General features: G+C 33.5%; 1 protein-coding gene across 2 annotated transcripts in view; it reads right to left on the bottom strand.

Annotated features, from left to right (window-relative positions):
• The window catches only part of LOC123524461 (mediator of RNA polymerase II transcription subunit 23-like), a 299,330-nt gene that overhangs the window by 275,970 nt on the left and 7,233 nt on the right, over positions 1–16,127 (bottom strand). For both annotated transcript variants that reach the window (XM_045302672.2, XM_053538842.1), the window contains exon 2: positions 1,864–1,983. In XM_045302672.2, coding sequence (XP_045158607.1) covers positions 1,864–1,983 — 120 coding nt within the window. The remainder of the gene's footprint in view (positions 1–1,863; positions 1,984–16,127) is intronic.

The following is a 16,127-nucleotide window of genomic DNA, read 5'->3' as shown; positions in this document are numbered from 1 at the left end:
TACTCCAATACGCCTAGAAAGATTTGGCTAGTTATCAAACTTGGCCAAGGTCTTATGGTCAAACACATTTGGTTTAAGTTTGGTGAAAATCGGATGAGAAATGTTCGACTTAAGAGTGCGGACAAGCTTTGTGACAGACATACAGACACACACACACAGACTGGAGTAAATCAATATGTCTCCCACACCACTGTGTGGTGGGAGACATAATAAAATCATAAATGAAACCACTATCGTGCAGACAAGAAATTGTTGACGCACGCACGGACGACGGGTGATCACAAAAACTCACCTTGTCACTATGTGACAGGTGAACTAAAAATAGAGTGAAAGTGCACCAAACCTTTTACCTGAAATTCTAAGTAAAAATGGGGCATAATTCATGGAAAATTGGTTCCAGAGCTATGGACATTGTGTTATATAATGTGGGTGATGATGTGAAACAACTTTTTTAAATCTAAATCAAATCCATTTAGTAACTAGAGGTGCTTTTGAGAAAAGCGCATGTCTCCCATGACTGCCTAATCATCTCAATAGTAAGTCTGTCTTTATATACTGTTTGCAGCCTATTGGTATCTTTGGAGTTGGAGTGGGAGTAGGAGTAACCGGTCTGCAACTCTGTATTGATTATTATGATCCAAGGACCATAATTCTGAAGTGCCTGGGCCGATTTGGCTAGTTATCGAATTTGGCAAAGGATTTATTTGCAAACACTTTTTGTTAAAGTTTGCTGAAGATTGGATGAGAAATGTTCGACTAATAGAGTGCGGACAAGATTTGTGACAGACACACAGACAGGAGTAAATCAATATGTCTCCAACACCACTGTGTGGTGGGAGACATAACTAGAGCTCGTAGAACACGAAATGCCCCCCTTGATGCATTCAGTAATTGCACAAGGAACAGAAATTATTTGGTCACTGTACACAAAAGTTGTACTGTTCTGGGTCAATGTGACCTGGACCTTTAACCTCAAAATCAATAGGGATCATCTGCTGGTCATGACAAACCTCCCTATCAAGTTTCGTGATCCTAGGCCAAAGCATTTTCAAGTTATCATCCGGAAACTGTTTAACTGTTCCAGCTCATTGTGACCTTGACCTTTGACCTACTGACCTCAAAATCAATTGGGGTCATCTGCTGATCATAACCAACCTATAAAGTTTTGTGATCCTAGGTGAGAGTTCTCAAGTTATCGTCCAGAATTGGTTTAACTGTTCCAGGTCACTGTGACCTTGACCTTTAACCTACTGACCTCAAAATTAATATTGGTCAACTGCTGGACATGATCAACCTCCCTATCATTTCATGATCCTAGACCTAAGCCTTCTTGAGTTATCACCCAGAAACGGCTTCACTGTTCAGGGTCACTGTGACCTTGACCTTTGACCTACTGACCTTAAAATCAATAGGGGTCATTTCCTGGTCATGACTCATTAAGTTTCGTGATCCTAGGCCCAAGGGTTCTCAACAGTCAATATTTTTATCTACCAAAGGGTGTTGCTCTCCAGAGGTTGCACTGCATATACATATAGGGAAAAGTGACCACGCCCCCTGGCGGCCATGTTTTTTAATGAATCAAAATAATCTAAACAATCTTGGTAGAGGGTCACAAGGACCCTTTGTTTTGAATTATTTTAAAATCAGGTCAGCAATTTCCCACAATAAGTTTTTACAACTTTCCACTATATACATATAGGAAGAAGTGACCCCCCGGCGGCCATGTTTTTCGGACAAATCTGTATAATTTGAACAATCTTGGTGACATAAGGACCATTGAGACCCCTCAAACTGAAGGACCATGACCGGTAAGGGATTTATAAATAATAATACGTATCAATTCCTACACAACACTATGCTTACCTGTGGTATATTTGTCCATAACGTTGACAATAGATCTGTGTTATATTCAATCTTCTTCTGTAGGGATTGTGGGGTATGCTTGATATAACCCGAGAACCCCTCTTCTATTGCTTCACCTCTCTGAATAACATACATAACACTGTTAAGTTGAACATTTTGAAACATTTAGAGTGCCCTGATGATCCTCGCTTGCCTTTTAGCAGAGGTTCACACAAGGTGCAACTGTGTGAAATTAAATTCAGACAGGATGGTTTTCAAAGTGTACCCTCTATATAGAAACTAAGTAATATACTGAAATCTGGACAGCAATTTCAACCATGATTTCAAACATAGAGTCTGGCTTCTCAGGGATCGGCTCAGTGGCTGACTGGAGCAAAAATGTCCCTTTCTTTTATCTCACTTCACTTGAAATTAGGATCAAAGTGAATTGGAGTTGCCACACATTTTGGGGAACTTCCGATGACACACATGACCTTTGACATATCTATTATACTGGCAAATAGACTAATTAGCCAATAAAAACAGGTATCAACTAGAGATGCATTTGAGAAAAGCCCATGTCTCCCACAACTGCCTAATCATCTAAATAGTAAGTCAGTCTTTATATACTGTTTACTAAATCCACATGTGCATGCGCTTTCTTACCAAAAGGACTACTAGTAGTATAGGCGCCAATTTAGGGGTAAAACTGCGCAAGAAATCTGAGTGTTTTTGGTAAATCAAGGGCCATAATTCCGAAGTGCCTAGGCCGATTTGGCTAGTTATCGAACTTGGCCGAGCACTTATTGGCAGACACATTTTGTTGAAGTTGGTGAAATCGGATGAGAAATGTTCGATTATGTATGACAGACAGACACACAGACTGGAGTAAATCAATATGTCTCCCACACCACTGTGTGGTGGGAGACATAATTACACGCTTACAGTTGCTGACTCGAATACAAGAAGTGTCATTAAGCACTGTCGAATCTGTGATCAAAGTGCCACATAAAAATCGCGAGCGGTAAAACTGGAAATTTCTACATATTTCTTTGCTCTAAATTGCAAACTAGAATTTTGACTGGTTCGGATAATTTGCCGTTCGATTCAGGTCACAAAAAATCAATACCGATACACATTCTGCGTTTATGTAACTCAGTGAGAATGAGGCATGTATTAACATCTTGACACATGGGGTTGCAGTTTGCAATCAATTAGCTGCTAAATTATTGGGTGAAGAGTAAGCACATACTTGTTTGTTTTAATTACTACTATTCCTTTAATTTTCGAGGAATAAACAAATCTGCGAAACAATAAATTGTGTTTTTTTTTTAAGTTTTTGAAATTGAAAGTAGGTTGTCTGCTGCCAATTTTTCGTGAACATTTCTTCAAAATGATTTTTAGTAAGAGGTAGTGTCACCGTAAACTTTATTGTCAGATTCTGCCAAATGCTGCTAAACTGTCTTCATAACATAGCAATTTGTCAAACATATTGTTAAAACTGGAGATTTGGGTGATGTTTAGAAAAGTGTAACCATATCCGAATATAATTTTTTGAATAAATATCAAGTATGGATAAGCTGTGTTCTGAAATCTTAACATTCACGTAACATATATGATAGGTGTTATTATAACAGAAATGATTCTAGCATTTATTCTTACAACACATGGATCTATCACACTTCTTCTACAGGAGGCATGACATGAAAATAAAATCTGTAGTGACAATCATTCATAAAGGTGGATATTGTAATAGGTAATATTTAAACAAGAGGGTCATGGACCCTAAAGCACTCACCTGTGTACAAAACTTCAAGTGTCTTTGTATAGCATGATGATACAAGCAAAGAGTTAGGTTTCATATATGTTAGCCTATATTATATACTACATGTCAAATACATTTTTGAACCTAGGGTAATAATTTGAACAATTACGGTAGATAGTACAACTCTTGATATCACACACCAAATATCAAGGTTTCAGAGAAAAAGATTTTCAAAATTTCTTATATATAAGCCTATAGTAAGTACATGTCATACACAGTGGTGTGGCCATTTTTTTTTTACCTTAAGCCACACCAAATTGAAAAGTTGTTCATCGGATTTTTTTCTGAAAAAATTGAGGCGGTGAGCGAAAAAATAATTTAAATATTTTTTTTTGGTTTTTGAGAAAACCAGGAGCGAGCGAAGAGCGAAGAAATATGTTTGTCTTGATTTGGCTCTCGGTTGACTATTAAAAACCTTAAAATAGAATATACAGCTCTTTTACATTAAAAATAATTCACCAGGGATTGAGAAATTTGTACTGCAGACTCGTGAAAAAAGGTAATAACATTAGCATACAGTACACTTAGGTTGTTAAGTCTGATAATATTTTTATACAAAGTTTATATTATTCTTTAGTAAGTGATATTGAAATTGGTAGAACGAATTGGGCATCTAGCGTTAAACAATTATTGGATAGTTACGGGTTTTCGTATCGCCTCAGTCACAATCAAATGCATACTTTTTGGGTGCTCCATGTTATACACCCAAATTTAAAAGTGCATGTTTATATATTCTGTCTCCAGCACTTCAGGAGTTACATATCACTACCCAGTTGCAGGTAAAACTACTATCAGGTAGCTGATGTACATATAAAACGAACGCCATGCTGTCCAATAACAGAAAAAAGGCCAAAATTCAGCGTTATATTGTTTCACCTTAAAAAATGTGCTTTTTGTCTTTTCATTTTAATTAAAACTTGAACCAGCAAGACCTTTTTGTGCTGTTTGGTTTACAGGAAAATTCGTCTTCTTTCAGCTGCAAGTTATTTTAACTGTCTATGTCACCCACAACAGAAGATATGTACTGAAGACTGACATGACCGTTTTGTTATATATTTTGCCTTTTTGCTCTTCCCCATATCAGATAATGTGATTTCATTATGAAATAATTCTTTTTTTACTGTCTTATTTGTCTCTGTGTGAACTTCAGTCTACCTTCTTCTGAAAATAATAGCATTCTTTCAGGTGGAAGTTCTTATCTCCTCAAATTTGACTCTGAACAGACAATGATAAATGCGCCAATTTTTTTGTCCTGTCCGTAGACACCTATTTTCTTTGTGAAGGATACAATATTAGAGTTTAATCACTGTTGGTATGAAAGCTGCTAGGATAGTGTCTAAGTTGATAAACATTAGACGGAATTAAACTGGGTTATATAGATATAAATAGTTGTTGAATTGCAAAATGTCTTGTCCGTAGACACATGTCTTGTCCGTAGACACTAAAGAAATGAAGGTTTTTTTGACAAATATCATTTATAAAATCATACTGGAGCTATTTATCAAGTTTCAATAATACACCACACTTAATGTTTATATAAAATATAGAATAAATATATTTCTAATGAAACTTACTTCTTCCAAATGCAAAATGTTACCCATTTATTCTTGTGTGTACAATCTGAATCTGAGAAGTACAATGGATATAGAATATGTTTTAATCTTATACATGACTTATATAAATGTTAAAAGCTATCAAAAAAGGAATAATACATTTCTTTCTAACCCTCCATTTGTTATGGCAAAAACAAGGCATGCAATGAGGGTGTCTACGGACAAGACATTACGCAAATACTATTCAATATATTTTCTGTTTTCAATAAAAACCAGCACTGGACCTTAGAAATATATCAAGAGTTCTTTGAAATAAATCAAGAGACTCTGAAATGCAAAAAAAATCAACATTCTTTTACAAGTTAGTAGTAAAACAGAAAGAATGAGAAGATAGAAGCAAAATCATTTCACATTTGGTCATATTCTAGTGGAGTATAGATCTATTGTTAGACATGGTGTGGGCTGTCCACTTTCAACTTAAACATTTTGTTATTTATAATCCACTCAAAATGGCATATTTCTGTGCTCTTCAGGGCCAAGATATAATGGTGATTGGTTTTCAAGATTTCATTCTATTCATCTGCCTATCAACTTTTATTCTGTAACTGACTGAAATCACATAAAATTGAAGCAGTTTAAATCATCTTAAAAAAGAAATTACAAGCAATTTACTAGTGATTACTGTAGTCTCCTTGCAGCTTTCTCCCTTTCAAAAATGAGAGCTATTTAGATTTGTTTGTTTTTGGGGGTTTAATGCCCTTTTTCAACAGAATTTCAGTTATGTAACTTAACAATTGTTAATTGATTCTGTACTGTACAAACATGTTCTCTGCAAGTTACTGCCAACTTCCCCACATGCATCAGAGGCAGAGGACTAGAATTTTCAAATCATAGTTTGATTTACGATTGGAGTTACTAACATTTGTTCTGTGGACAGTATTTTTCCAAGAAAATAATATTAATATAGGTGATAACATGAAAAAAAGAAGTAAATGTGATAAAAAGATAGTTAAAAAACTTTGTCTCTGGTCATACTATCTTATATAATGGAAAAAGGTCAATATTAATAAAAAATATTACTGGCTAGAAAAAGAGAATGTATCTTGGGAATTTTAAGAAAAAAGCATAAAATGTAAGTCATTAGCTGACTCAAAACTAAGTGATAAAAACTTATCACAGTGAACATTTAATTATTCTGTAAACAGGTTAAAATTCGCAGGAATTTTATTTTGCAGGACTACTTAAAATATTAGTACGAGTTATGGATCTCACAGAATAAATGTCATATGAGTATTTTACAACATACAGCTATTTAAGCAGTCAGCAAGGGAGTTTGTTTCATTAGTTTTCCATTTAAGACACAGTTGTAATCTTTTTAAGATGTTGTTCTCAGCTATAAGTTTAACAAGTTCTTACTACTTTTTTAATGTTTCTACTTTAATGAACATGTTTAGATGAACTCATAGAGTTCTTCATGTTAAACTTTGTGTTTATACTTTTTTACCATTTCTTGATTGATATGGTTGATAACAGCATGTAAATAATTTGCCTCAACAAAGTCTAGTCAGGTGGTTTCTTCCACCATCCAATTTCAGGAAGATTGTGGTTTATTTTGTTTAGTTAAGGTTAAAAGTTATTACGGATAAATAAACATAGTCTAAATGGTGTACATAACAGGCTGCAAGGTCAGTTCTTAAGCTCATTAAATGCATGAGCATTGATCAGAAACATTATTATTCTATCTGTCTTTTAGACAGAAATTATGGTCAAATGTCTTGTCCGTAGACACTTAGCTGAAGGAGATTTTTAACAGCCTATTTCAGTGAGGATCCTTCCAAGTATCATTATTTTTAGTATATAGTGAAATATGAAAACAATTAGTCCTAATTTATGTAAGCAATAGCACAGAACTTGTCACATAATGACATTTTGATTTAGTCACAGTTGTTCAAATCCTTCAATTATTCAAAGACACATTCCCAAGACCGTCAATTATACTTCTTTTCTTAAATTTGTTTGTTATTTACTTGTTCTTGATCATTTTAAACATAAAAAGTTCAACAGAACTAAAATACTGTCTTCTAAAACCTATGTAGAAAGCACTTGGCGATGATGTCTTGTCCGTAGACTTTTTGGGTAAATTTCGGCTTTCATTTTAAAATTGCTATATCTCTGCCAAACATAGTCGTAATCACAAAAATGAGACCATTATTTAAAGAGAAATGACTGAATGTTTAGAAAATAACATAACTGAGTTGAATAAATGCATTTCAAAAGGTATGCAAAAACTGAAAGCAAGTAGAAAACAAAAATTTCTAGAATTTTGAACTTCAAAAGAAGATAATAACTACAAATCTTTGTGTAATTTATTAGTTTTTTGGGTTTTCTACATTACTTTTATGTACCTTATCATGTGGTAACAGTTTTGATGGGTCTCAAAGAGTTATTTGAATAAAACAGTCCTTTAAAAATGGTCATGTCTGTTTTATTTTTTCCCTGAAGATTCATCTTTATATCGAAAAAAAATATTGTCGAACTATCAGACAGCGACAACTACCATTGTTTTTGTAGAACCAAGGTATATGGTAAATTAACATTTCAAAATAAAAGAGTTTTACAAAGTTTTATTTTTGACCCCAAGTGAAACAAAAAAATGCATTTGATTGTGACTGAGGCGTATGTATGGATTAATCCAGATATTGTGGATCTTAATACGTTCTACATTGTATTCAAGAATAGAGTGATTGAAAACTTTGTACAAAATTGTTACAATGGTATTTACAATAGCAGATGCTTATGTTCATGTAAGTTGTTTAAAACCACATTTGGATTTGAAAACTATTTAGATTTCTTATCACCTAAACTTAGAATTGCATTTTCTCATCTTCGCCTTTCATCGCATCAATTAAGAATCGAATCTGGCCATTATGGCGCTAACAGGGTTGATCATAACCAAAGATATTGTTTATTGTGTAATAGCGGCGATATAGAAGATCAGTACCATTTTATTATTAAATGTCCAGTATATGACACTATTAGGAAATTGTATATCAAGCCATATTATTATCGTCGACCTAGTGTATACAAATTTACTAAACTAATGCATAATACTCAACATTCAGTTTTATTGAAGCTTAGTAAATATATTTATAATGCTTTCATATTACGAAAAGGTCTTCTGTAGCTATACAGTAGGAGTTTAATATAGTATACATGCTATTGACATTACCTTCATGTTTACAAACATCATGATCTGCTGATGTATATAGTTTTATTTATATCTGTAGCCGGAGCTATGGTTACTTTGTCATGCAATCGCACAGTGCTGCATATATCCACTTAAGGTACCTCTCTTTTGTCATACTGCGGCATATTTTAGCACTTTTTAGTTATTTACACTCTTCGTAACTCTTCATGCCTTGTTTTTTTTCTACAAGGCATGTTTAGGTATTATGTATCCATGCTTGTTCTCCGTTTGGCGCACGCGCCAGGTTATCCTTACATTTTCGTTTCGGTAAGGCCTATCACATTTCTATATTTTCTTTTTTAGTTATTTTATATGTGAGTACCTATTAGTATCGTTAATCATTATCACTCGATATACTATTGCATTTGTATTCTAACACAGTATTATACTCGGCAATTTTATCAGCATAGCACCGATAATGATAGACACTTGTTTTGTCTTAATTATTTCACTGGCTACTTATCTAGGTGAATATCAATGCTAGTACTGTACCCAAAGCTCCGACGACAACAATGTTCCATTTGCTTTGCATTCATATATTGTATACTTCAAGAAAATATCACATGTTATGGTTGCTATTTTAGTTCACCCTCTATAAGCACATGTATTTATTTCACTATCTGATTTTGTTCACCGTCCTTAGTGACACATAAATATACTCCATACTGATGCTATGTAACGAGAAACATTATATTGTTTAAGTTACTGGAAATAAAGAATATGTTCTGTTCTGTAATCAAATAATGTATGCTTTTGACAATGCTTTTAGACAATATGTGATATAAAACAATACATAACCTTAAAACATAATCATGACATAGATATGTTTCTTGAATATTTAATGCTATGAAAATGTAGCATTTTACCTCTAATTTTCAATGTTTTCGACAAAGTCAAATATCTCTGTTACTATTAATTTTAAAAGCTTTTGACTTGAAACTTAAAATAGTTATATACTAGTTTCATAGTCTATACCAGGAGAAACAATCCCCATAACTTTATATAACGTCCAATAGCTCTGTTACTTTTAAAGCTATTGAATATTATGCCCCTTTTACTGACAAAGCTCTAATTCAGAGTCAAGCACTTAGAAAAGTCGAGCTTGCTGTCTTACGGACAACTCTTGTTCTAAATTTAAACTTTCTTAACGGATTAAATTTGTTGAAACAAAGTCTCAATTAAGGTCTGAAATGGAGATTAACAGGCATAAACATTATTCCAGAGCTCCAGATAAGCTTTTGGTGCAATTGGGTATTTACCCATCACTTTTTGTCTGAATTGGGTATTGGAAATTTGAATTGGGTAAAAATAATATCATTACCCAGCCTTTTCAGAAGTAATTGGGTATTTGCTAAAACCAGTTGGGTATTTTACCAATCTCGCACTAACAATTGAGTATTTTTTTGCTTACAGTATACATGGTATATATCATTAAACAGGACTGACTAAGTATTTTAATGGCGCCCTTCAATGTTTAATACAAAAATGTATTTAAAATTGTAATGAATGTTTCATACTGTTGTTTTCTTTTTCACTTTTAATGCAGTCTGAGATCAGTTCATCCACAATATCCCGAACGATGTGGTCACCGCAATATGCATTCTCCCAAAAGATGTCATCCAGTATTGGTGACACTACATCGTCACAAACAGATAACTGTCATTGTTGAACAGCAAAATATCCCACTAATTTGTTTGTTTGTGCTGCAACAATGTTTTTTCCTGCAACCTAACCTCTTTACATTTTATCGGCGTAAAATTGTTTACAAAGCGTCCAAATAACACCGATCAGCCGACTGAATGGACCTGTTATTTTTCTGATAAATTGCAACCTGTTCTGCAGTAACGTATAACCAGTCAGTCAAATCTAGCGTTAAAGTCTTGTACCCGTTCTAGTTATAAGGAAAATGCGATACGCAAGCTATTTTTTACGAATTGGGTATTAGGAATTTTAATTGCGTTTCAGTACGCACACTGTATGAATTCAATTGGGTTTTCTGCAATTTTAATTGCGTAAATACGCAAATACGCAGCTTATCTGGAGCTCTGATTATTCTACCCGGGGACTGGAAAATTTTACCATCTAATCAGGTCTGAACACAACTCATAATGTAAATTCCTTACCCCACCCATTTTCATATAAAAATGCTGATCATCTGGACAAGAAAAATAGAAAACAGAAAAGTGACATGCATCAATACGTATTTACCCTTACCAAAATAATGCAGATTGATGTTATCAAATAAATTTGTATGTTTTTTCATCCAAATTTCAATGAAATATATACGATTTTTGTGGCAACTCAATTTGGTCAACACTTGAAGAAAATGGCATAACTGCATCAAGGGGAAATAACTTTAATGCAACTAAATATAAGTATTATGATATAATATAGACGATGTGTGTGTGTAGTATGTATTTATTGTGATTAAAGTCCATTTTAGAACAATCTGGGACTGGAATTATAAGCATTTGTACACTGTTACTTCCATAAAAAGTAGCGCACCAACAAATTTTTACTTGATTTTTTTCAATGGGGCGAGCGCAAGCCAAAAACAAAACAAAAAAATTTTTTTGTGTTTCTGAAAAAATACGAGCGGGAAATCCGATGAACAACTTTTTAATTTGGTGAGGCCTTAGGGCAATTATAACTTTCGACAAGTATGGTAGAGAGTCAAAAAGTTTACATATAAAACCTTAACCAAAAATTTCTAAGCCGGAAAAAGGGGCATTATTTTGTAAAAGGCAAAGTAGAGTTATGGAACCTGTGCACTGCATGTCAGTAGCAACCCTGATAAGCCAAGCGCTTATCAGCTAATCGGCTGGAAAACTTAGCAATTATTACACAAAAGAAGATGGATCTAATCTAATGAGTTTGAGTTCCATGAGTAGATAACTCTTGCAATCATGTTTCCTGACTTGGATTTAAGCACTCTTGAAGTCTTCGGAGTAGAATAATTTTGAGCATACCTCACAGTTTCTTAGATTAAACCACACAAATCCGGTACCATTTTGAAGAGTGAAACACGCACTTTCATAGGAATAATATGATTATGAAATTTAGATTGACTTTGACGAAAAAAAGTGTCATCAAGCAGAGGCAGCCATTCAGCCAATAGAGGGTCACCCATATAAGGGATTATCCAAAGGATGTTTATTCTACTTAAAAATACAAACCAGTGGTTGATTTGGGGTAATAATGGTTTGAACTGGCAAATTTAGATAAATGAATAAGGTTCTGTGCATCAATATTTTGATTTTAGATTTAGATATAGCTGGTGCTAATTATGCTTAGAAATACAACTGTGAAAACTAGCGCTATATTCCTTTTACCTAGTAACTCCCATTTGAAGTGTAAACATTCTGATTCTCATTATATTCTGCCTTGAAATGTTTATTTCCAATACCACAGTCATGCTTTGTCAGAAAAAAGACTATATTTAAATGGATAGAAAATATAATAAACTAGGTGACCCTCTATTTGCAAAAGTGACCCCCTATTGGTGAATTGGACAGGTTTAAATATTTCATCATTACTTCAGACGTAAAAGATAGATTCAAATAAATCAAACATTTAAATGAATGTGAGCAAAAGTTTTAAGTGTTAGTAAGTTTAGATATCATGAAAGTCAAAACATTCTTCACCACATGCTATATCCCTGTTTCTCGTATTCTCAGGGTTTCTCATATTCTCGTTTTTTGCCTTAAAGTTGCCAAATGATTTAATGTTTGTTATTTTCTAGACAGGAATGGTTCAAAACTGACACACTGAAAATGTCAAGTGATTTGGACGCATATTGACTAAACTATCAGCATTTTACTCAATTTTCAAAACAATCAGGGGTCACGCTGTCGATCGCCACTTGAGCCATTTGCGACAAAAAATTAAATGTGGCTCCAAAATTTTCTAATTGGCGAAAATGACTCGAAGCTATGTCTGCTTCCAAAATAACGAATATTGCCAGTTTTTCGAACCAGAAGGTGTGAAAAATCGATAATCTGTGTAGACACAACATCCGTTATTGAAAGGGAGGGAGCCAATTTGCAATTTTTTTTATTTGATCAGGCAGTTAATTGGCGATAATTAGATTATTGAATAACAAACTGGATAATTATAATCATCATTTTGTGCACTTGATACGATTTTATGAGCAGTCGGCCGTTATGATTGCCGAGGGTTAGTTTGGGCAAAAACAAATAAAAATGCTTTAAACAAGCAGAAATTGTAAGTATTGAATAGCTATGATGATAGAAAAGCAATAAAACATAGGTATTTTATCAAATATTTAATTCTAACTTACGTTTTCTGAATTTGTCACCCGTTTTTGCGACCATGATTTTCGGATATTTCTGTCATTTCTGACGAGATTTTTTAGTGCAGTCTTAATAAAAAGCCAATAAAAAGTTTACATTTAAGAACAATTTGACAAATGTTGCAAAAGGAGCTCTTATTTTGAAGTAATTTTCGAGAATAAAACATGCGAAGGTATCGAACCCCACCCACTTATAGGCAATGTGCAAAATAAGACTGGGGTTTTTTTAAACAAATTTTTTTTCTTTTTAAATGACATCTTTATTTTAAATGTGATTTTCAGAATTTTTTTATTAAATGGCAGATGGTTATAAAAATGATAATTTTAGAAGTTAACACAAATTGATTTTCTAAACAATTTTAAAGGGTTACAAAGAAATATGTAATAACTACATTAATTAATTTCTTGAGTAGTATGAGTACTTTGGTACATATAATGTAGTCCTATAAGAATGTCAATGCTACGCGCTTCGCCGTTGTTGGCCTCATAATTTTATCTTCGGAAAAAGCAGTGGCTCAGAGAAAAAAATTCCCAGTGTGACCCCTGACAATCCTTATTTTTTTCTGGTGGTGTTAGCAAATTTGCCATAGATTATTGATTATGCAATTAATTGTCATATTTCTTGATGTATTTACTACAGAATATATTTTTTTATTACACAATTGTCATTTTAATGTTTTAAATTCTACAACTTATTTGTGATGAAAAGTCAAATCTAAATCCACGGGAATATGAGAAACTCTTGGTCCATTTCTGCGGGTGAGGGTGGTATCAAGTAAAGTAACAAAATAATTAAATGGGATAATTTCTGTAACATTTTATGACTCCATCTGAAAGACAAATGAATTTTCTACAAAATAACACCCAAATGTTGTTTATCAGGCTGGTAACATTGCCCAATCGGGCTTATGACACAAAAAGTAATATTTCTTGAAAAATAATGAAGATATTTCTTTCAAAATCGGTCCACTTATTAAGCATAACAAATGATACAAATTAGAATAAAAATAACTTGGTTGCCTTCAGTTTTGGTAGAATTATTTCCCCTTTTCAAATTTTTATGACGCATAATCTTTGAAGTCCAAAAAAATAATGTTCTAATGCTAAGTTTAAAACAAAAAAGGGTTAAATGACTTTCTAATGCTCTAAATTATTGCGCTAGTACATGAATATATACATTTTACTCTGCTTTCACTTACAACATTATAGAGAAATGTTAGTTCTAAAAAAATTGCTCATACATCTGCACTGGAAACGAAGTATTTACCCTAAATATATAGAATAAAGGTATTGGCGCACAAGTTTGGAGCAACAGAGAAAGCCATTGAACCCTTTTCTGTTTTAAACATTGCATTAAAACATAATTTTTTTGGACTTCAAAAATTATGCATCATAAAAATCTGAAAAAGGGAAGTAATTCTAACTAAACTGAAGGCAACAAGGTTATTTCTATCTTGATAAGCATTATATGTAATGCTTAATAAATGAACCAAGTTTGAAAGAAATATCTTCATTATTTGTCAAGAAATATTACTATTTGTGTTGTAAGAGACAAAAATTGATAGTAGTATTAATTCAAATGAGGTAATTCCTGATAGTCTAGGACATGACATCTACAGAAATGATAGGACCTTAAATGGGGGCGGCACTATGCTCCTTGTTAAGTCACACCTTAGTTCAGCGCCATTGAAGCTGGTAGAAAATGGTTCAGAATCCTTGTGGGCTAAATTAACCTTAAACGGTAAAGACCAATTTTTTGGTAGTTGGTACAGAGAGCCTTACGCGCCAGTAGATCATATGGACCTTCTTAAACAACAGATGGACAAAATTAAGTCATTGGTTAAATCAAATGTTACTCCCGGCATACATGTGCTTGGTGATTTTAACTTTAGAAAAATTGACTGGAAATGTAAACTCAGTAAATTAACCTCTTCTTGCCTTGCCGATAGTGATGGCCAAACATTAGTTGATATACTACACGAACATAGTGCTGAACAACTTATTGATTTTCCTACTACAGAAAGCAACACTTTGGATTTATTAATTACTACTCTACCTCGTCAAATTGAAAATGTCAAATCCCTTGACAAACTAAGCGATCATGATATTATCACGGGAACGTTGAAATGTAACATTCCACAGAAATAACAACCAAAACGGACTTATTTCCAATACTCTAAAGGGGACTACGAAACCATGAGGGAGGAAACCCATAAGTTTGCCCAGGAACAGTATTTTAACGGATATCATAATAACAGAACTGTTGAAGAAAATAGGCAATTAATTATAAACTTTATATTGAAAATAGTGACATCCCACGTACCTAGTAAAGTTTCTAAGGTATCTAAGTCGCTTCCATGGATTACTCGTGAAATAAGATGTATGGTGAAACGTAGAAATAAGACCCATGCAAATTTCAAAAAAACTGGTAATATCAGATTAAAAAATAAGTGGCAACTATTAAGGCGTCAGATAAAGGAATCGGTCAAATCCGCTCACGATAGCTATGTAAACAACTTGATAGGTGAAATTAGACAGGATACTAAACCATTTTGGAAATATATAAACAGCCAAAAAGTGACAAACAAGGAATCCCCCCTCTGAAAACTAAAAACGGTGAAACTGCAGAATCAGACCAAGCTAAGGCAATCCTGAACAATCAGTTTACTAGTGTTTTTACTAGAACAGAATATTCTTCTTTGCCGTATGAGAAACTTTCAGTAGACAAAATGAATCATTTTATTATTACAAATAAAGGCGTTGAAAAAATACTGGCAGGTCTAAATGTTTCCAAAGCCATGGGCCCAGATGGCCTCCATCCAAGAGTATTAAAGGAACTTGCACCTAGTATTGCAGGTGTTTTAGCACATTTATTTCAAAAGTCAATTGACAGCGGTATAATCCCAAGTGACTGGAAATCTGCTAATATATGTCCTCTTTATAAGAAAAACGATAGGTCTCTACCAAGTAATTATAGACCGGTATCTCTTACGTGTATATGTTGTAAAATTCTGGAACATATAGTTTGCTCGAACTTAATGAGTCATTTTGATAAACATTCTGTTTTAAACAAAAATCAACACGCTTTCCGTAAACATCATAGTTGTGAAACCCAACTTGTCACAGTGATAAATGATTGGGCTACTTCAATAGACAATTCTAAACAAGTCGATATATTTATACTTGATTTCGAAAAAGCTTTCGACACCGTACCCCACGAACTGTTAAAATTAAATTACATAAATACGGAATCCCAAAGAACATTTTACAATGGACAGACGCATTCTTAGTTAACAGAAACCAACGAGTTATAGTCAACGGGTCCAGTTCAGATTCTTCTACCGTACA

The sequence above is a fragment of the Mercenaria mercenaria genome, chromosome 3 (assembly GCF_021730395.1).
Source record: "Mercenaria mercenaria strain notata chromosome 3, MADL_Memer_1, whole genome shotgun sequence".
Lineage (NCBI taxonomy): Eukaryota > Metazoa > Mollusca > Bivalvia > Venerida > Veneridae > Mercenaria > Mercenaria mercenaria.
Note: the sequence above shows the minus strand (reverse complement) of the source record. Positions and strands in the feature narration are given on the sequence as shown.